General features: G+C 43.5%; 1 protein-coding gene across 1 annotated transcript in view; it reads right to left on the bottom strand.

Moving 5' to 3' along the window:
* Positions 1-4,381: 4,381 nt before the first annotated feature.
* The window catches only part of grin2ab (glutamate receptor, ionotropic, N-methyl D-aspartate 2A, b), an 84,804-nt gene continuing 67,318 nt past the window's right edge, over positions 4,382-21,867 (bottom strand). Inside the window, exons 11-20 of the mRNA XM_041036241.1 lie at positions 19,080-19,248; positions 16,900-17,053; positions 15,259-15,384; positions 13,078-13,307; positions 12,240-12,400; positions 9,576-9,763; positions 8,543-8,781; positions 6,645-6,828; positions 5,477-6,281; positions 4,382-5,384 (exon numbers count right to left, since the gene is read on the bottom strand). Coding sequence (XP_040892175.1) covers positions 4,382-5,384; positions 5,477-6,281; positions 6,645-6,828; positions 8,543-8,781; positions 9,576-9,763; positions 12,240-12,400; positions 13,078-13,307; positions 15,259-15,384; positions 16,900-17,053; positions 19,080-19,248 — 3,259 coding nt within the window. The remainder of the gene's footprint in view (positions 5,385-5,476; positions 6,282-6,644; positions 6,829-8,542; positions 8,782-9,575; positions 9,764-12,239; positions 12,401-13,077; positions 13,308-15,258; positions 15,385-16,899; positions 17,054-19,079; positions 19,249-21,867) is intronic.

The following is a 21,867-nucleotide window of genomic DNA, read 5'->3' as shown; positions in this document are numbered from 1 at the left end:
TTTCGGTCTGGACCAAAGTGGTCAAATGACGTCAGTCTGTTGGTCATGGTATATCAACCATTAATAAATTACAAATTTTAGAAGCACCTTGTGAAGTACTGTAAGCGGTATAGGTAGATGGTCTCTTCTAACTATGCAAACTTTTACAGGTCTATACATTGGAATTAAGTGGAATTAATGGGTGTATTACTGTTAAATAATCTATTAAAATTTTATAGATCAGTAATGACAGATTAATGGCAACCTTGGTTGTATCCTCCTGCATAGCTTGCTTTAACTTTTTAGAAATGAATCAGCTTCACCACTTCATAAAAGAGCTGCAGAGTGTCCTCAACAACTTATCACAAAGTGATATTTATTTGTTCAAGTGATGTTTACTGATAAACTGATAGCTTCACATTTAGAGGTGCATCTTACCAGCACCTCTAAAGTTCAATAAATAACTACATATCTTGTTTGTTTAATAAACAAGATATAAACAACAGCCTGTGGTCTGTATGCTAAGCTAAGCTAAGCTAAGCTAAGCTAAGCTAAGCTAAGCTAAGCTAAGCATCTCCTGCCTCCATCTTAGCAAACAAACATGAGAGTGGCATCAATCTTTTTTATCTAATTCTTGACAAGAACATAAGTACTCATTACTTCTTTTCAATACAGCCACTCCAAAATTGTCCTCATCAGTGGCTTATTACTGACCTATAAAGCTTTAATGGAGGTTTTGTCAAATATTTATACATTAGATGCAACTTATTAGCTTTTTATAAGGCATGCTTCATAGATTAATAGATGGGTAGTTTAATTAACAAGACCCAGACAAGTAGAAAAATGTAACCTTTACTTATTTACAGATTGTACAGAGGTACTGAGTGACAAGGTAGTATTTACAACACAACTAGTAGCTTAGAAACCCCTGAACTTATACACAAGTGAGATACACAGCAGGGAGACCCAGAGGACTACACCCCAACGCACACCATCCACCCAGAACTATATGTATATGTGTGTACACCCGGGCCAAAATAAGACATGTGCTGAGCCTGGGAACATTTCCAACGTGTTCCTCGTTGGTGGCTGGGGTTGTGCAGGAGCCGGGGAGTCCAACTATCCGGGGCCCCGGTCAGACATGGTGCACTAACCAGGGTGGAGGGGAACGTTGGTACATGTAACCCAGAAGGTCTAACTCAGGGAGAACTCAGGTGTTGCAGCAAAATAGGTACCACCAGAAACACGAGCACGTCATGCAATTTAAAAAATCAAAAAATAAAACAAAAGGTTGGTGTAAAAATCTGTGTGATGGTGGACATACAAAACTCATTCTACACGCTCTCTTCACCACAACAGTACAGACGCAACATGTGTGTGTTTGTGTGAGTGTGTGTATGTGACTGTATTTGTGTTGTATGAGTAAGAGCCAGGTCAAATGTTATGTGTGGGACGAAGGGAAGAGAATACAGAAAAGTACACACACACACTCACACATACACAAGCACACACACGCACCACAAACAATCTCTAAATACACATATCATCCTCTGTCTTATATAAATGCCTGCACAGTGTAAAACACACACACACACACACACACACACACACACACACACACACACACACTAGTTCACACTCAGAGAAACAGCGCAGACTCGTAGTGGAAGAGAACTATGTGGGTGGGAGGGGGTGGGAGGGGGTAACCACACAGGCTGGACTATCATTATTCATTGAGTGTGATTCAGAAGAGAGACCCAGCTATGTGTGACTAGTTAACTGGTTAGCTGACCAGGATAGTTAACTAGTCTTTTAACCAAGCAGTGAGGACTGTACAGTGAGGTCCCAACCAACCAACCAACAACACACCGGAGGAAAAAGAAAGAAAGAAAAGAAAAAGAAAATCACACAAGAATCTAAAACATGCCAGTCTTTTTTTTTTAAGAAGCAGAATAAAAAGCCACGTTGTTATTGAAATGAATTCAACACTTAATACCATTCAAATCAAACAAATGAAATCAGTTTCTAACATTTAAAACAAAGATTTCTCTGTACAGAAGTATAATATTGCAACCTGATATTGTGCATATAACTCACACACCAAACCTGTTAAGATTACCAAAAGAGGGGCAGCGTTCACCGTTTGAAGGCGCGTTTTTTTTCTTTGTTCTGTCTTGCATTCTTTGCAGCCATAAATATAGATGTGTGTGTGTGTGTGTATGTTTGTGTGTGTGAGAGAGAGAATAGATAATAGATAATAGATAATAGAGAGAAAGAGAATAGAGACAGATGTTTAGCTAATGGGATATCAAGTCCTTTTTCCATCAAAATCCATGTGCTCAAAAATCAATGCCCTTACTCAGTAGATTATGGATTTCTAGACCACTCATACACACATTGCCAGCTCGTTGAGTATGTGCGTGTGTGTGTATGTGTGCGTGTGAGTGAGTGTTGCCTCTGTACCGAGTCACTTTGCAAACTCTCCGCGTTGCCACGTGACTCTTCCCTGCTGAAACACAGTGCCGCGTTCTCGCCACACAAGTACCAGCTACTCTGGCGCTCGTCCAGGAGTATTAATTTGATGAGTAAATCTGCAACAGTGATGCACTCAGCCTCTAAATTCACTACGGAAACATTAAAATGGGCCTTGAGTTCTTTTGTTCGACATAGAAAGTTATTAGAAAAAAGTACTGTATCCTACGAGAGCCGGAGTTGAATCTGATGAATTCTTACGACTACTGATATTAAGTGACTTCCAACAATATGCTGAGTTTTTAAACACCACGACTGAACTTTATTCTTCTGATATTCAATCTACTCTATAGAAAGAAGCAGGGAAGCAGCAAAAAGACAAAGGAGGAAATTAAGAAAAGGAAGAGAAAAACTGATGTAGGAAGAAGGCTATAACATCAGATGAGCTCAGTAAAGGTTTAAAAAAGAAGAGAAAGATTAAGAGTTGGTGTTGTGTATACTGTATGATGCTGTACCCATTATCTAATACTGTAAAACTTCTGACCTCACAATGGAAACTGACATAACTGTGCCCTTAATGGTGCCCTAAAACCCAATGTCAAAGAGAAATAAGAGAAAAGAAAACGTCTGTCCAGCGAATGACTGAGAATATATTCATATTTTTCAGTATAAAAGTGTTTTTGGTCAAACGTCTGTGTTAGGTGGCAGGGTATAAAATCTACAAAGTGCACAAAGAGAAGCTATCTCATAGCCTCAACACACACACCCACCCTAAACTACTACCCTAGACTACTGTGTATGTGCATATGCGTGTGTGTGAGTGCATATATATATGTGTGTGCGAGTGTGTGCACATATGACCCTGTATAGGAGTTTAACTGTAACACAGGGCAGTAGGAAGCATGCAGTATGACCTGAAGGCTAGCTAAGAGAGGAAGCAAGGATGCTATACTGTATGTCTCTAGATCTAGAAACACTAGAACACACACTCTCATCCTGAGAGGCGTTTACGGGCGGCCATGTTTGGTCCACTTTTTGGAATGTTCAATTAACTGACATCAACGAAAACAAACAGTCGGTAGTTTTTTCCACGTCCCCCAAAAAACAGACACGGTGTGTGTGTGTTCGAGTGTTTGTACATCTGCGCGGGCTGCACGAGCTGCCCGCCTCCCAGTCTAGTCTATTACATAGATAGTAATTTCCATTCAAGTCAAGGATTACTCTAGTGTAGTTTACTATTCTTTAAGCCATGCTGGCAGTGCAGTTTGGAGGCTCAGACAACATATAGGTTGACTGCAGAAATCATAGTGCAACAGGAGAGTCCTGGAGAGGGGCGGGTGTGTTTAGCTGAAATATGTATGTATGGGTGTGTGCGTGTGTGTGTGTGTGTGTGTGTGTGTGTGTAATCTCAGAAAGAAAGGGGTTTTCTGTGTCCCCTTCATCTCCAAGAGGCTGGTGAGAGGGCGGGACAGGTCGGCTCTTCTTCCAAACACTCCACCGTGTCTTCCATCTGATCCCACTGTTGCTCTTAGACTCTGCGCACAGTGTCCCTCTTATTCCACCAGGATTTCCATCTGTCTTGTCAGACGTATTTTCAGTTTTTGCCTCGTTGCCCACAGCTTGAGGCTAGTACACACACTGACACTCACACACACTCTTCATCTTGTATTGTGCCTCCAGGTGTCCCTGTGGGCCCAACCCTGCCCTATAGAGGGTGTGATAAAGAAACAATGATTTATTTACTCAGCATCACTATTAACCTTTTAGTCCAGAGCAGACCCTCCTGTCTTTCACCTGTGTGTGTGTCTGTGTGTGTGTTTTTGTAGATGTGCTTAGAATCAGAGCTGCCTGGTCCGATCACACACACCTCTTTCTTGCATGCGTGTGTGTTAGTGTGTTTCAGTGAGAGCAGGTGTGTTGTGTGTGACTCTCAGACATCAGACTCGATGCTGGGCATGCGGCGGTAGAGCCGGGGCCGGTTGCCACCTGCGCTGGAGGCTCGCGGCGCTGTCACATAGCTCATTGGCTGAGAGGCAGCAGGTGGGACCATGTAAGCCACCACAGGGGGCTCCTGCTGAGGGTAGAACACTTGTTGGTCAACATGGCCGCCATGCTGGTTGACGTGATGGCTGCCATGGTTACCAAGAGTAAGCGACAGCGGCATTCGCTGCTTATAGAGCTCGTGGGCAGAACTTCTTTGTGGCATGCGTGTGACAGCCTGGGGGGCGGGATCTCGTTGTGCTGTGCCAGGGGCTGACTGGAGGAAAGGGTTGTGAGAGGGCCGATCGGGGAAGAGACTCTTTGAGCGCCGCGGGAGGGGCATTGGGGTGTCCAGACTGTGGTGGTGCGAGGGTGACGGAGAGGGGGGGCTGCGGCTGCTGAATGGACGATCAGAGCGCATTGTGAGAACATTAGCATAGGCCCCCTCGTCCAGGGTCAACTCCCTCTCCCTATCTCTGTCAGGGAGGCTCAGCCCCCGCAGGTGGGTGTGCGGCTGCGACTGCCGCTCGGGAACGTTGTCCGGAAGCATGTTCTCATAGGAGTGCTGACGACTCAGCTGGAGGTGCTGAGCCGACGAGGAAGTGGGGAGAGGAGACGGAGAGGGAGGAGAGGGCTCGAAGTGGCTGACGAGCCCGTCCCCTTCGCCCACCAGGCCCAACTCGCTCTGGGGAAGGTAGTGTGTAAACATGTCCCCACTGTGTGGGTGAGTGTGTGCGTGGGAGTAGTGTGAGTGGAGGTGGTCTTCACTGATGTCATACAGGTTTCCCAGGTGGGCACAGGCATCACAGCGAGCCTGTGGTGAGCGAACGGTGTAGAGGCCAGAGTAACCACTCAGCTTGGTCAGGCAGGAGCGACAGTGACCGGGTTTGACGCTTTGTGTCCCTGGACCTGCACCTGGAGCATCAAATGAACCTCCAGCCTTGTCCTTCACACTAAAGGGAGAGAGGATGACAAGGATTACACACGAGAAGACAATAAAAGTACTTGAGACATGTTTGCTTGTGTTTTCTGTTGAATGTGATACCCGCTGTGTGTGTAGGTGCTGTATTTCTTGTCCTTCAGGGAGTGCAGGTCAGCCTCAGCGCTGTGACTGTGATGCAGCAGGCTGGCGCTAAGCTGCAAAATGGGTGCGTCCGCCTGGTGGGAGTGTGAGTGTGTGTGTGATGTGTATGTGCTGTCAGGTGGAAACAGGTCAGGGGGGTAACTGTGGTCGTCACCTCCCCCCTGGCTGTCTCGCTGGTAGGGGGGAGCTGACTGGAGACTGGCCTGGTCTGAGTCAATGGAGTAGATCTTGGACCCTCCGCCCCCACCTCCTCCCCCTCCTCCTCCCCCACCCCTCTTCCTCAGCTGATTGATAGGCTTAAATCCACCCCTCGCCGCCATTGAATCTGAATCTTTGTGTGACTGCGGCCGGCTGGAGCACTCCGAGATGTCAGAGTGCGGCGGCTCTTCAGGCAAATAGCGCTGGCTCTTCATTGGTGGAGGTCCAGGTCCAGGTCCAGATGTTGGGGTAGGGCTTGAGCCAGGGCCGGGAGATACGACAGAAGGCTGGGTCTTCAGTGTCTCCACACTTTTCTTCCACAGGGCTCGAGGTTTTGATGCAGAGCAGGCCGGCCCGGTCAGGCGGGTCTTTCCGTTGTCGTTGGTGATTGACAACTGAGGTTTGTTGGGGCTGGTCTGGTGAACAGGGGCTTTTTGTTGCCCGGGAAATGGTGCAGCATTGTTAAGGAGGTTTTTGTGTCGCCCGGACAATGACAGGAAACCCTGTGGACCAGCGGCGTTGCTATAGAGACCAGGACCCTTCGGAGGCAGACTATGGAGTGAGTTACCTAGGAGACAAGGAGAGATGCACCTCAGACAGCAGATACAATAGACTGATGTTTGGATGGATGCTCAGCCAGTTAGCTGATACTTTATCTATCGCCCTGGCAAGCTGTGTATACCACATAATGTGTTTCTAATCATGAGGCGAGCTTGTGTATGACAGTCAATGTGATTACAGCTTGGGAGTCCACAACAAGGTGAAGGGAGTCACCTTTACTTATGCATACACACACTATAGAAAAGGCAGGGTGACCTCTGTACGTGTGGGAAATCTTATCACAGGTGCCACAGGTAGAATCAATACGTTTTCATCTTAAATGTTATAATACTGAGTGTATAGTGTACTGTGCATAATGATATTACAGTACCTTTCCCTGACATCATATCTAGGATGCTAGGCTGCAAGAGGACAGTGTTGCGTTTGGGAGAAGACATCGCAATGGACTTTGCAGACTTGAGCAGGTGCAGCATGTTGGCTTGAGGACTGAAGTCCAGCTCAGGAGTCTTCTTCTTCATATCTATATGAACGCCATGGATGCAGCTCCATATACCCTGAGAGGAGGAGTGGAGGGGAGAGGAAAGAAAACGGGAAAGAAATCAACGAAGCAAAGAAAAAGTTAAGGAAAGCAGGAGAGGGAGACAACAGAAAGAGTAGACTTCATTCTCAATTCAGTGACTTCACAAAAAAAAAGTTCAAATGTGCACGAGACTAATTTTCTTGCAAGGTAAATTAAGAGAGACCTCTGGATCCTTTCCTCCAGTGCGTCTAATGCACAACCTAACCTCATTTTGTTTAGTAATGTGACTAGAAGAGATAATCGCCACTTTTTTAGATGAACTGCTTTCAGAGGCGCCTAGAAAATTAAATTTAGGTGATGATGTCACTGGAGGGGGCCTTTGAGTGCAAGGAGATGTTCTTCCTAGAGCCACTTAACCTCCAGCATCGCGGCTGTAACGGCATGCACACACTGGGAGACAGACGCGCGCACACAGACACACATCACACTCTTTTTGTAAAATACTTAATGTGTGAAATGCTGCTCGTCTGGAATAAAAGCCCTGCCTAACACAGAGACATGACAAATGAATAATGAAAGAATGGTCCGTCTGGGTGTGCCCATTTCTGTTTTGTGTGCGTATATTTAGGTTTGAGAGTGTGTGTGCATTTGTATATCTGTCGGCCAGCGTGTGGTCAAGCCTGTCCCTCACCTCACTGCCCCTGAATATGTGAAACCATTTTTAACTTTGTTAGACCAGACTTGTGTAAATGTGTGTGTGTGTGTGTGTGTGTGTGTGTGTGTGGGTGAGAGAAAAGGAGTGCTTTGTGTGTACGTATATGAGTGTGTGTCCACGTTCTCATCCTCTTAGCTGTTCGAGTCCTCTATCCTGCCGTCCATATGCGCCGCAGTAAATTCATCTCTACCTCAGCTGGGCTCTATAATCACACTATCCCCCTCTTTCCTGTTTTATCACACACATACATACACAGATTCCTTCTTATATCTTAACAGTAGCTTTTGTGTTTTTCACAAATACACACACATATATAGATGTCCACAGATTTTCAGACACATTTCAGGCGCTCACACAACTAAAAGTCCCTTCTGCGCATTCCAGCTTGCATTTTCACCACATCTGAGGAACCAGGAAGATTAGGCAAATTAGACAGATAAAGGATTAAAAATCGACTGCTTTGTTTGAGATGCATTCTTTGTGCACAACAAGACAGGAACAGAGTAACTGTTTTTGTAATTTACTGTGATGTTTGAACTGATGTTGTTAAACACCACAAAGGTTTGCCGCCTGTCTTCAAAGTCCCAGCAATGTGCTTAGTGTTTTTCTGTTATTTTTCTGCGTCAGTATGTAAACACAGTTTCCTCGTTCTGAGTCTCTGTGTGTTTAGCCCACTCTCTGACTTCATCTCACTTTTTTTTTAAGAGTAGTCTACAAGTCAGCTTTAATGTTTAAATGTCAATAACTTCACAAGAAATTTCCATCCCAAATCCTGATATTGATATTGCAACAACCCGTGATTTCTTACAGTCTGAATCAATGCTGTACATTCGTTGTTGCACTCCTGAGGATGATGTTTGATCAGTAAGTGGGGTTCAGCACCGCAAATTTTAACAGCAGTGTCTAAAATGGCAAAAACGGCTTCCCAGGAATCAAAACTGGGCCTACTTCCCGTTGTCAGAATAGGGGTAAGCTTCCTGGGAAAGGTTCCTGCAGTGGAACAGAGTTATTGGAAACACTTCCTTTTCCTCACCCTGCTGATAGTGAAGAGCAGACCCGGCCTTCCAGAGCAGACACCAGTGAAGCAGTACCTCAGCCTCCAGTAAAAAAGGTGTTCAGAGATAAAAGTGAGTATCGAGAGGCCCATGGCCGTGGCCAGCATGTAGAAGACCCCTGCCATGTTGTCCACATCCAGCTGGCTGGACATCACTTCGTTCTTCTCATTGTGGCAGATCCCAGTCAGCCACTGGGCCTCCAGCTCCTCCATCTCACCTGTTAGAAAGGTAGAGAAAAGGCAAAGTGAAGGTCTAAGATGGCAGCAAAAGGCAGAGGTGAGGAACAAGGTAAAGGAATAGAAGGAGGGAGAGCGAAAAAGGGAGGATGGGGTTGGGCAGTAAAGGGAGTAAGTGAGGTGTAGTGGGAAAAAGGGCGTATCATTACGAGGGAAGATGGAGAGGAGAAGAGAGGAGGGAAGAGAGGTGAAGTGGTAAATAGATCGTAATGGAAAGGAGACAGGAGGTGGAGTGAAAAAAGGGCTGTAGGAGGAGGGGGAAGAATTGATAGTGATGGAGTGATAAGGAAAGATGGGAGGAATTATTATCAGATCGAGTGTATTCGTGTGTGTGAGCACGTGTATGTGTGCTTGAGCATGCAGGTGTTTGCCCCGAATAAAAAGGCCGGGTGCGAAGTGAAGCACTTTAGTGGTTTCAGCAGTTTGATTTCTGTCTGGCTCATTCTCTTTCTTCCATTCTCACCATCTCACGGCTTATTATACAGAACAATCTGGAGGAGTAAACATAACAGGACACAGTGGGCAGGCACACACACACACACACACACACGGAGTAATGATGATGAAATGGTGTGTTAAGACTAGCCCCTGATAGCTTTCTGACAGAGGGAGGGAGGAGAGAGGGAGAGAGTCGGGGGAGGGGGAAGCAGGAGGGAAAGCTGAGCAACGGCATGACCGTAACGACACTAAAGACCTGCAATGACTTAGAAACTTAAACCTCAGCGCAGTGTGACTGCGATGGTGCAGAATGTGTGTGTGCGTCCGAGCGCCTCACCATCTCCTATGATGCCCAGTATGGCCAGATCAACTAGTCGTTTCCAGTAGGACCCTTTCTGCAGGGCGATACCATAACCAGTGGTGGCAAAGATGTAACCACTGCCGATGGTCACCAGCTTACAGCCGTCGTCTCTGCCGGCCATGTAGTTCAACACCGCAGCGTCGTAGATGAAAGCGTCCAGCTTTCTGTAAGAGAAGGACGCATCGTGGATTTACTATCAAGAACAGTGGCTCCCACCTTTAAAGGATCACAGGGGTCTGTCAAATTATTAAATGGTGAATAGCCTGCATTTATATAGCGCTTCGCTCGTTGTATTGAGGACTAAAGGCTCCTTCACCCATTCACACACACATTCATACTGAGCTTTTTCTATGCATACAGCGCTTTTACTAACACACACACACACATACAACTATAGGGGGATCACACTTTTCAGCCTCCCTGGGAAAGTCTACGCCAGAGTGCTGGAGAGGAGGATTCAGCCGATAGTCGAACCTCGGATTCAGGAGGAACAATTCACACACATCGAAGGAAATTTCTGGTTCAGTATGAATATGTGGTTCCGTCCCCACATTTTGACATGCGGACCGGAGGAGCGAGGAGGGGATCAAACCACCAACCTTCGGATTAGCGGGCGACCTGCCACAGCTGTCCTTACGTTGCCATTACATTATTATAAGGGCAAAAAAATTTTAATTTTTACAATTTATAGTTGTCCCTATTGAGATCTCTAACAGCTACTCGAATGAAACAGTTCAAGATGGGAAAATCACACCATTTCTTTGGCTGCTGCTCAAATCTCATAGACATACATAACCAGTGATGAGGGTTCACGAAGAGACACCAGTACACTTTAAAGGAATACTTCAGTATTGTCGGGAAATACGTTTATTCACTGTCTTGCAGAGAGTTAGATGAGAAGATCAATACCACTGTCACATCATCTTCTTTTTATCTTCTTTTATCCCCTCTATCGTCATGGGCAATGTGAGATCAGTGGAGAAGAAGATGGATGAGCTAGTGGCTCTGGTGAGGAATCGGAGCGACTTCTGTGAGCGTTATGTTATGTGTTTGACAGACATGGCTACGAGAAGATCCTCCAGATCCCACTGCATCCCAGCGTCAATGCTGCTTGTTACTTTTACATATTGTTTGTCTTTTCTTTTGCTTCAATTGAAATCTGTTTCATGTGATTCCACTATATTGCACTGTATCTGTGGTTTGCCTCCAATAGACGGAAAAAATCAGGGCTCTGTGAAATTGACGATCACAACACTGACACTTCACTACTGAACCTGATAACGTACAGTGCAGGGACTGCAGCAGTGTTCCTCACATCCACAAACAAACCACTTAGATTACTCGCGCTGCCCTGGTTTCCTGGAGCTGGATTTTCTCATGCAAATCAGATTTGGACTCGGGCTATGACTGAGAGTACTCTCTAGTGTGTATGATGGAAGAGTAAATATTCACGCACATGAGGATGTCTTTGTTCGAGCACAGCTATTCTCTTTTACTCGCAGGTTTTGTCATTATTCTGATGTGACAGGGTGAATTCAAACCAATCCCCCTATGTGGGCCCGATATATCTGAGCTCAGCAAAAACAGTTTGATGTATGACTCTTAGCCAAACACAATGTAGCCTGGACCTGATGGAATCGGCCTATATACCAGCAGAACCCTGTTTTTAAACTTCATTATAAGAAAAAAAAAAAAAAAGAAGAAGAAACGATTTAATATAATTCATTGAATACGCCCTGGTGCTAATCAACCCCCCTAGGGCGGTCTAGATATGTATGCAGAAATATAAAACACTTTGAATTTAACTGTTCAAAGGCCATATGTTAAATGAATACATGGAGCATGTGTTGTTGCAATAGTTTGAATTTTGTTTCCGCACAGAGAATTCCAGGCTAATATCCATACAAAGAATCCGAAGACAGTATAGATCCATTACAGTATGGGAAGCATTTTGTATTATGCTTCAAAGCCTATTTTACGACTTCACTGAAATTCTGACCATGATTCCAGTGTTTTCCTTTGTATTTGTCCAAACAACCATTTTTTTCCTAAGAATTCAATTAAACATTTATGATTCTGCCGCAGACATTCATTATACAGTTCTGATGTTGTATAAACAAAGCCTAATGTATGAGATGTGGAAAAACAAACCTTATCTATTTGATATGTAGTAACAATAATGTAATTGAAAAAAAAAGGGAAAATGCAAAAAGTTAAATTATGTTTGGGGAAAATACTTCAAAGATCAAAGCACAAAACTAATGAACAAATAAAAGTACTGCAGCCATCCTTCCATTAGTGTGTGTTTAGGAGGGAGAATAAAGGTAGCAAACTCCAGAACAAATTACACTCGCTCTGTTTTGGCAGCTCCCTCTTTCCAGCAGCAACAAGACTCTATAATGAGCACTTGCAGACAGTGTCTGCATTTTACCGTCAGTGACAGAAACACTCAGCACAGTTACTGCAGCATTTTAGCATGAGCTAGTGCTGGACCCCATGGGGCCAGGTTTCTGTGTGATGCAATGTCTTTTTTGTTTGTTTTCACGTTCTTACGAATACATGCTGTCTGCAAACAGAATTACCCTCTCAGGTATAATAAATCTCAGCTTGATGTGAGTTGGCTTGACAGGTTTACAGTACCCGGTCTTGAGGCTGATCAGTGCATCCTGAACGCCGTTCTGATGGTATTTGGTCATGTACTGATGCATATCTGGATAGTTCTTCCTGATGTTGCGCTCGGTGCTGCCGTTAGGAACCGTCCCAAAGCGAAATGGGGGGGAGTAGGAGTATGGACTCTGGAACTGCAGGGAGAGAAAGAAGGAGGGGAAAAGAGAGACGGATTGTTAAAGGGGAAAGTGATAGGAGGAGACAGGAGCACAAAAAAAAGAAAAAGAAAAACAAAGAGACTCAACGAGAGGGACCGCAAGAAGAAAAGCGTCAACAAGGAGGGGAAGGGGAAGGAGTCCAAGTAAAAGACAGAGCCAAAGTGTGAAAGTGAAGGAGAGACACAGGGTGAGGACAGAAGAGGAAGAGTGTAGAGTGACAAGAAGAGACGGAGGAGAAAGGAGGAGGGAGAGACAGTGGAGTGGACTCATCAGTCATCATCATTGTGTGTCCAGTCTAGCGTAAGACTGGCTAGGCTTCTGCTGACACTGCCAGCCTCTGCAAAGTACACACACACACACACACACACACACACACACACACACACACACACACATCCAAACACAAACACACACGTCTTTGATCTATGCAGCCTGTGTGTGTGTGTGCCTGTGGGTCTGCTGTGCTGGCAGTGTTAGTGTGGTGACAGCTACGGCCAGAGGGTTTGGGCTGTTGAAGCCCAAGGGCGCTCCCTGGAGAGCCCTGTCTGGCCGCAGGGCTGGCATCCATTACAAGAGCAACCCTGACTGTGAATGCATTTAGTTTCTTCTGTGTGTGCGTGTGTTTCTGTGTGTCCGTATGTGTGTAATCCCACCTTCTTGTCAGACAATCCAGTGACTTGGTCCACAAACTCTTCCTGGATCATGAAGGCAGCCAAGTTGGCAGTGTAGGAGGCTAGGAAGATGACGGCAAAGAAGGCCCACACTGATACGATGAACTTACTGGTGGTGCCCTTTGGGTTCTGCACGGGCACTGAGTTGTTGAACACCAGACCCCACAGCAGCCAAATGGCCTTACCGATGGTGAATGATGGGCCATGTGGGTCTGAGAGCGAGAAAAAAAGTGGAGCAGAGGTTGTAATGTAAAAGAAACAGTGAAAAAAGATTATGTGTTGGAGAACCAAGAAGGACCAAGGCAGGTAAAGGTGTAAGAAACCCTACACTCACATTTTCAGCTGTTGGTGTGGGGCTAAAAAACAGCCAGTCATGTAATAATGTAGCAGTGTATATTACAATATATTTTTTCCCCCTGACTTTCCTGTCTTACTGTTGCCTTTCCAGCAACTGCAAAAAAATAAATAAATAAATAAATATGAAGAGTGGTTCTAAGTTTTGCAGCTCATCATATACAATTTCTAACTACATAAAATCATCCAAACGAAAAGTTGCAATAAGGGCGTCATGTTTCCTTGATTTGATGTATTTGTTATTAAACTGGTGCTGTGTAATGTGGCTGGACATATTGTATACATGGAAGAAAGGCAATTCAGCATCGTAAAAATGTGACCGTATTACTGGCTTTAATTCTCGTTTATGCCAGCTCACAAATTTTGCAAAACAGCCATTGTAGACAACAGGCATTTGGTTGGGTTAGCAGCATGATCACTAGGTGAAGACATGAGGTTCTTTTGATCGAGTAGATCGACCTTTACTTCCACCAAGTCAAAGCCACAGACAAATGTAGGAAAGGTAAATCACTATGGGCTGACTGATCTGATTTCCAACTGCTGGGCTCATCCAAATCTAAAAAGATGTTTTTCGGATTAATATTTTATAGAGAAAAGGAAAAAAAAACTACAAAAAGGATTTGTATTTGCTGTGAGGTCCGTGCTCGTTACTTCAGTGTCACACACAGTATGGGAACTTTGTGCGCTGTACACACATGTTCACAAAAGCACTTTTTTCACAGCGTCTCTGTGTAACCTCACCACTGATATCATTCGTTCACAGTCTCTCTCTCTCTCTTTTTTTTGCATTTATTTTGCAGATTTAAAAAGGCTGATTTACAATTACAAACTGTGGAATTATTTGTGACCATCACTTTACAAGCTCAAACTCTTTTTGACCCTAATTTGAGCCCATAGAAATGATTTACGCACAAAATGCATCACAAATCACAAGTCAGCCAACTATTAAATAGATAGATCATCATTTTGGGAAATAAGCTTGCTTGCTTGTCAAAAATTTGATGAAAAAAAAAATTATATCAAGCAACAGCCAACAACTGATCACCTTAAATTAGCATGAAGACTGAAAACAGGGAGAAATAGCTAGCTTGGCTTATTGCCTTGCAAACACAGTGACAATAAGATATGCAGTTTTACACTTTTTGCATAGATTATGCAAATAAAATCATTAACTTGGAAGGTGAAAAGCTCTTGTTACCTTTAGACAGTCAGGCTAACTGCTTCGCTTCCAGTCTGCTAGGTTAAACTAACCAGTTAGCATAGTATGAGAGTTGTACCGACCGCCTCATCTAACTCAAGTGAATCATTTTATTTCTCTAAATGTTCTCCTGAAAGGTGAAACTATTTGTAAAGGAAATATATAGTTAGAAAATTACATGGTTGGCATTTGTTGTTCAATCAGTGTGTAAGATGAAAAGCTAAACACACTGTACAGATTTACTGAACTGTGCTCAGAAGTGCTGAAAGGAAAATTAAAGCAAAAGAAATTCACTTTCTACACCTGGATTGACCTTAAGCTCATTTAAATGTTAAGTTAAACTAAATTTTGTGTGAACACAACATGAATCTCCAATTCACTGCCAGCAGAGCAGCTCCAGGTTCTGGTTTTTGATGATGCCTCAGGTAACAGTGTTGGTGACTAGCTTTGGGATAAAGAATCCTTAATGCTCTGTAACATTAACTTAACGGTCTAAAGTCAGGGTAATCACAGGTCACTTCTTTTGCTTCCGGGGAAGCTTGGATTCCTGCTTCTTGCTCAGGGGAGAAACGATCGGTGTGATATTCCTGATCTTGTGTGTGTAAGCCTACCTTTGCCTTGGGCCAAGTTGCGGTTGAAGCCCAGCGGACTGACAAACTCAAAGAGGAAGACGGCGATGGCTGTGACAATGAGCAGCATCACAAACATCATCACCCAAACTGATGCACTGAAGGGCTCTGAGAGGAAGGAGAGAGAAGGAGAGAGAGAGAGAGAGAGAGAGAGAGAGAGAGAGAGAGAGAGAGAGAGAGAGGGGGAGAGGGTTAAAATCAAGTACATGAGAGAGAGACACTGTGGAGGAGCAGGAGATGCTTGAAAAGTGAGGTACGGGGAAAGAAAGAGGAGACAGGCTTGCAGAAATGAAGGAGAAGAAGCAAAAAAAGAGAGAGAACAGGGATAAGGGAGAGATAAAGCAAGAAGAAGATAATAGAGAAGACAGAGGGGAGAAAGGGAGACAGACGGAGTGAGGGAGGAGGGAGAGGAGGGGAGGAGAGGGAGAGTTAGTCACAGAGAGTTTGACGGAGCACATTTCCATATTTCTCATTATTCCCTTGGATGAGAGCTGAGAGAGGGAGAGGCCTGGGGCGGGGGAGATGGTTAAGGAAGGGGGGAGAGAGAAGGAAGGGGAGAGGCAGAGAGGGGGTGAGGTGGGGGGAATCAAACTCCAAGTGATCTGATGTGCCCTGCTGTGGGCATGTGTATATGATCTACTGAGGGTGATCCGTGCACGTGTGCGTGTGTGATTGTGAGTCTGCATGTGTCTGGTGTGTAGCAGGGCAGGAGTTCAGAGAGTGAGATGAGTACCAGAGACACTGAACCCAGACAAATTGTGTGTGTGTGCGTGTGTGTGCGTGCGTGTGTGTGTGCGTGCGTGTGTCACTGTATATGTAAGTATGTGACTACCAGGGTTAGCCAACCCTGAGAGATTGTGCGCTGAGGTGCCTCTAATATGAGTGCGAGAGATACTGAACCGTCACTGATACCCTGGCCTAGGCTCAACACACACACTCACTCACACACACATAATAACATACACAATACACTTTCAGATACACACACACCCACAAAGCATTCACCCCTTAACATACATACAGCCAAAGCATATTTCTTTCTCCACACACTCTTGATTCAATACACAAACGTCCTAATATATTCGTGCAGTATCACACACACGTTTTTTTCCCTCACACACACATGCATACTGACACATGGCTTGATACGCAGGGACCAACACACGCATGGTCCAATACATCCCCTCGCTCCCTGCCTCGCTCCAATGACAAGACAAGACATTAGGCGAGCACAGAGGAGCGCTTCAGTTTCTAGTCATCTGAACAACTGGAGGAGAGGAGGAGGACGACGAGGAAGGAGAGGAGAGGAGGCGAGTATCAAGACTGCTTTGTCTGAGCTGACTTTTCAAAAAACAGCTGGCACGCTCCACTTCCTCTGCTCTGGTGGAAATATTAATGTGCTTAGGGTGTTGAGGCCCAGATAAAGTCAGAGTACAAGTGGAATTTGGCCTGCGTATACTGTCTGAATAAAATATTCCATTTTATGTGCGGGATTTTGCCAACATGTAAGCACCTCCTTTTTTTCTGCCCCCAGTATTCGGCTCGCTGGGGGACAGACAGATAAAAAGGAGAAAGAAAAAAAAGGGGAAATTTATAGTCGAGGAAGACAAAAGGAAAGATTACCGAGGAAGGCAGAGGGGGAGACGGTCCCATTGCTACGAGACACCATGACGCTGATGCCAGTCTCCACAAAGGGAACGGAGAAGTCAATGACCTCTGACCTCTCCTCATTGATGGTTAATGAACCGACTGCCATTACTGCCTTCTTATACACCACCTGGAAGACAGAGAGCACCATAGTTATATCGAGTGCATGACTCACCATCCACGCTGACAGAAATAAATACACTGAGCTCTGTAAATATTTGGACAACATCATGCAATTCGTCTTTGATATGTTCCTCCTTTTTATTTTGGATGTGAAATATCACAGTGACTGAGGGTATAAGTGCAGAATGTCAGCTATGGTTGGAGGGCATTTCCAGCCATATCAGATGAAAAGTAAAAATACAGCTGTCTTTTTCATAGTGCCACCATTTCTAGGTGTCTGAATGCATTCTGACAGACGGAGGTTCTGCTCATAAAGCTGTCATTTTTAGTATGTGGGAAAACGTTATGCTTTTTCAGATTTAATTGTCTAAAGGCTTCTAGCGGTCTACTCCCATAAACATGGATCATATTGTCAGGTACCATTATGGGACGTTTTATGCTTCAGTTTCAGCCTTTAAGGATCTTTAAGGATTTTACTCTGACAGCACTTAGCTTTCATTTAATCTGTGATTGTATAAATCATTTCCAGAAAAGATAAACAATAGCGATCAAGTAAGCCTCAAGGGATCACACTTCTGTTGAGGAGCTTCTTAACGTGTACTTCAAAGCAGCAAATAAGAAATATTATTGACCATATAAATTACAGGTATAAATTAAAGAGTGTGACTTAATGATGACAAATTAGATTTTTGCGGTGACTCAGAAGCGATAGTGTTTGAAAACATAGACCGTTTCTACTCCTAGAAACAGACGATAATGATATAAACAAACCTTTTACACCATCTGAGAACATTACCTCTTGCTGTCTGGTGTCACATCATGTTTTAAAAGATCTGTGAATCAATTTAAAAGCATTAGCACCTTTTAGTCCTGTGTTGATCTGGGTTTATAGTGGGGTGACACTTTTGTTTAGAGTTGGATCACAGATTGTAGCTTTAAAGGATATGTCTGGCAATATTCAATTTTTTTTAAAGTCAACAAATGCCATAGAAAGACCAAAACCAACAATGAAGTGATCCTTCTATTAAGTATTGTTTGTGTATCCAAAGCCTGACATGTCTTATTCTTCTGTGCCACAGACCTCCATTGTTGTCTAAAAACTGTTAAAAACACATCAGTCAGACACACTGTTGCACAGGGTGACATGTTCCTTCAGCAGGATGAACATGGGCACTGTGGTTTATTTAGCATCAATCTCAGACACATCGTCCTGGTTGCGTAAACACTCACTAGAACACCAATTATGTTTTTAATCCGCCGCTACAAACAGTCTTCAACAAACGCACTACTTACTTCTGTTTGAGTAACGCTTGCAAAAACACGACAGCAGTTTTGGGAAACTGCTGAACCTTTTTAAACTATATATTTGTGATCCTTTTTTAAACATTTGCTAGGAACAAATGGGCTTTTTGTCTGAGTGCCAAAGATAGGGTAGAGAAGTTTATTGTACTTGCTGACAATAAAGAATAAAGATATAGAATGACACTAGCGTTAAACTTTAATCATTAATTCCATGTTGAGTTAAAGTTTATGGAGAAACAAGCACTACAGTCAAAATACTGAGAGGTGGATTTTTTTTTCTGTTTTTCTGACACTTTAAATGATTAGTAATGTAAAAGAATATTGTGACATTGTGATAATGACTTTACGCTTGATAAGACTTAAGTAACAGGCCTGATATATATATCTATGTACTAAGTATGAAGCTACAGTCAGCAGCCAGTTAGCTTAGGTTAGCATAAAGACCTGAAACTATAGCTGGAAGACACAGCGTGTGATTAGTGATCTTCAGAGGTGGTAGTGGGTGGATTTTTGCACAGCTGGACAGATCCAGGCAAGCTGTTTCCAGTCTTTTTGCTAAACTAAGCTAATCTGCTGCTGGCAGGAGCTTTATATTTACCACATAGACATTAGAGTGGTATCAATATTAAAACCTAACAAAGTGAATAATTATTTCTTTCAATAACTCCATAGAAATTCAGAGAGACAGACTGGTATAGTATAATAGTAGCAGACAGACAGGTAGGTAGTACCTCTCCAACCATGCCGTTCCAGACGTTGTTGATCTTCTTGCCGTGCTTTCCGTTTGTGACCAGGTAGAGGTCGTAAGTAAACTTTACATTCCTCGCTATCTTCTTCAGAATGTCAATGCAGAAACCCTTGCAGCACTGCTTTATGTAGGAACCTCCTGATGTGCTGTTACTGAAACATACAGACACACACGCACATATGCACAAACACAATTAGGTCATTTTTTTTTATAACAGAGGACAGTTCACTGTTATACAAGCAAATGCGTGGAGTGTGATTGTAACTGTACTCTTGCTGCCTGCTCATTCCACATCTGGTGGTTCCATCAAACTGTAAAACTAGAATTATAACAGTGCAGAGTAACCATAAATACTGCCGGAGGGCAGACAGAGCTTGTACGGTGTGTGTGAGCGCGTGTGTGTGTTTCCCTTAGTGCCAGCTAACCAAACCAGATGAAAACACAGGGGTACTGAGCAGATGCTGCCGGGCTTTAAATAGAGCTGGGCGCTGCAGAACAACCAACCCACATGATTAAAATATCAGCTGTCCTTCCCCTTGTCTCTCTCTCCTCATTCCTCTACTCTGTCCTTTTCTCCCTTCCTCCACTGTGTTTCTCTCCTCCTGTCCATAAGGAGGTACTTCTCGAAAAGCATACCTACACAAACCGCAGCCACACACACAGGATGCACAGGTTGGAAACGGATGTTTAAGTAAACTTCTCTGACAGCCATCCCCGAGGACCTCGGAGCAGTGAACTAAACTGAATTGTTGAATCAAATGATTCTCATAATCTATTAAACCCTACCAGCATTTTCAAAAGCATTTTCATGAAAACTTAATTCGGTTCCCATGTCAGCCATCTTTGATGTAGCATATATGGATTAGAACGGTTAGTCTGTGACCTTTTCACTTGCCATTTTAGCTGACTCAAATACAAGAGAAAGTTCATAAAGAACGGAGGGATTCACACGGAGAGAACACAGAGAATGACTGTCAAAGAACTGAAACATCAAAGGATTAAAAAGATCTTTTAACACAAGTCAAACGTATCTGTGGCACAGCATTGTGTGTGTGTGTGTGTGTGTGTGAAAGAGAAAGCAAGAATAATATAGATATTTGTGTGTGTGAGTCTGTGTATGCATAGTATGTGCCCCAGGTGTTCTAATGCACACATACTGTATACATACACTCTTCCCAGATGATGCCCCCCATTCCTCACGTCCTTATGTTACTATGCACACGCACACACACACACACACACACACACACACACACAGAGACAACAACAAACTCCCTGAGGTACGCATACAGTGCATCTGTTTGATTCACGTCATACTTTTGTATAAACAAACATTCACAAATAAAGTGGAAGAAGTGATAGTGACAGCAAATGTAGCACTTATGGATGGCTGGATGTATGGATGCAGGCATAGACGCATGGGTGGCTGGACGCAGAGACAGCCAGTGTAACAGAAATGAAGGCCTAGAAGGGACCAGTCATCTTGCCCCGTGACCGCGCAGACTTCTACAGCGATCGCTTCGGAGAAAGGTTGAGAAATCTCGGGTCAGGTCACAAGTCAAACTTTCAACACACAGTGATTCAGTCGTCTAATTGTCCGTGCCTACAGTGTGCGTTGTCATGACTACGTGGATCAAAAACTTGACGGTTGTTGTGTTGCAGCTCTTTCTCTCTGAGTCCCTCTGACAGAAAACCTTTTAATATGGTGGATTCTATTTATTTTTAAAAAGTATATAAATCTTCAAGGAGAGAATATGAGGTAGAAAGAGAGAAAAAGACTGTCCTGTCATATTCTATCCTCTTCGATCTAATCCTAATGATTATCCTGAACAATTTTAATTATTTTCTATTGTCTAGTTGAAACGTTGACATTCACTGAATTTCTGACAATAATACTGTCAGTCATGAGTAGAATACTTTAGAAAAGATGGATTTTAGTTGTGCATTTGGACTGCGTAGTGGCTAGTGATCAACCAGAAGCACAAAACCACAAAACCACAAGTAAATCTGCAGCAATTATGATTATTATCTATGTACTCTGGACTGGCTGTATACAGAAGAGCTAAGATGTGAACAGAATCGTAGAAATTAGCAGAGAGAGAGAAAAATAAACATTCCTTGTCCTGTCATGCAGAAGCTCTTATTGAGGTGTCCATACATAGCAGATAATTGGAGCAAAACCCAAGATGTCAAAAAAAAAAAAAAAATCCACGGGAAGATTCTCTGAGAAAGTTTTACTTTCACAGACGATTTGAGAAACACTTCTGCATTGTTTACACACTTTAGAAGGCTGCAAAATATTTCAGGCTTTTAAGTTGTTATTTTTTTTGTTTTTTTCAAACAGAAAAGGCCATTGGATTGTTTGATGTGAAAGAAGGCACCAAAGCTTTCTGCTGGGAAGACTACTGAAAGCGTACGTCATACGTGTAGAAATAGACTGGACTGATCTGAAATCTTGAAGTATATACAGTCTATGATGTGGAAACAATTACAATCTAAAAGCAAATTTATAAATGAAATGCCAAAATGAATGTATAGAAATGCTTCACTTGCAGTAAAATAAATGAATTCTGCATTTTATGTTTAGTTTCATTGTGATGTGAATTTAAATCAGTTCAGTTAGAACCGTCATTTGTAACAAAGAATGATTTCAGGTCTTCAGCTCACTGCTATCGTTGCAGTGGAAAAAGTGATATATACATCACGAGGTGGTGAGGTGGAAAAAAATGTATATATACATTTAAAAAAAACCCATACACATTTAATGAAGT

This window comes from Toxotes jaculatrix, chromosome 4, assembly GCF_017976425.1.
Source record: "Toxotes jaculatrix isolate fToxJac2 chromosome 4, fToxJac2.pri, whole genome shotgun sequence".
In the NCBI taxonomy this organism is placed as follows: Eukaryota; Metazoa; Chordata; class Actinopteri; family Toxotidae; genus Toxotes; species Toxotes jaculatrix.
The sequence above is the reverse complement of the archived record's forward strand: the minus strand, read 5'-3'. Positions and strand labels throughout refer to the sequence as shown.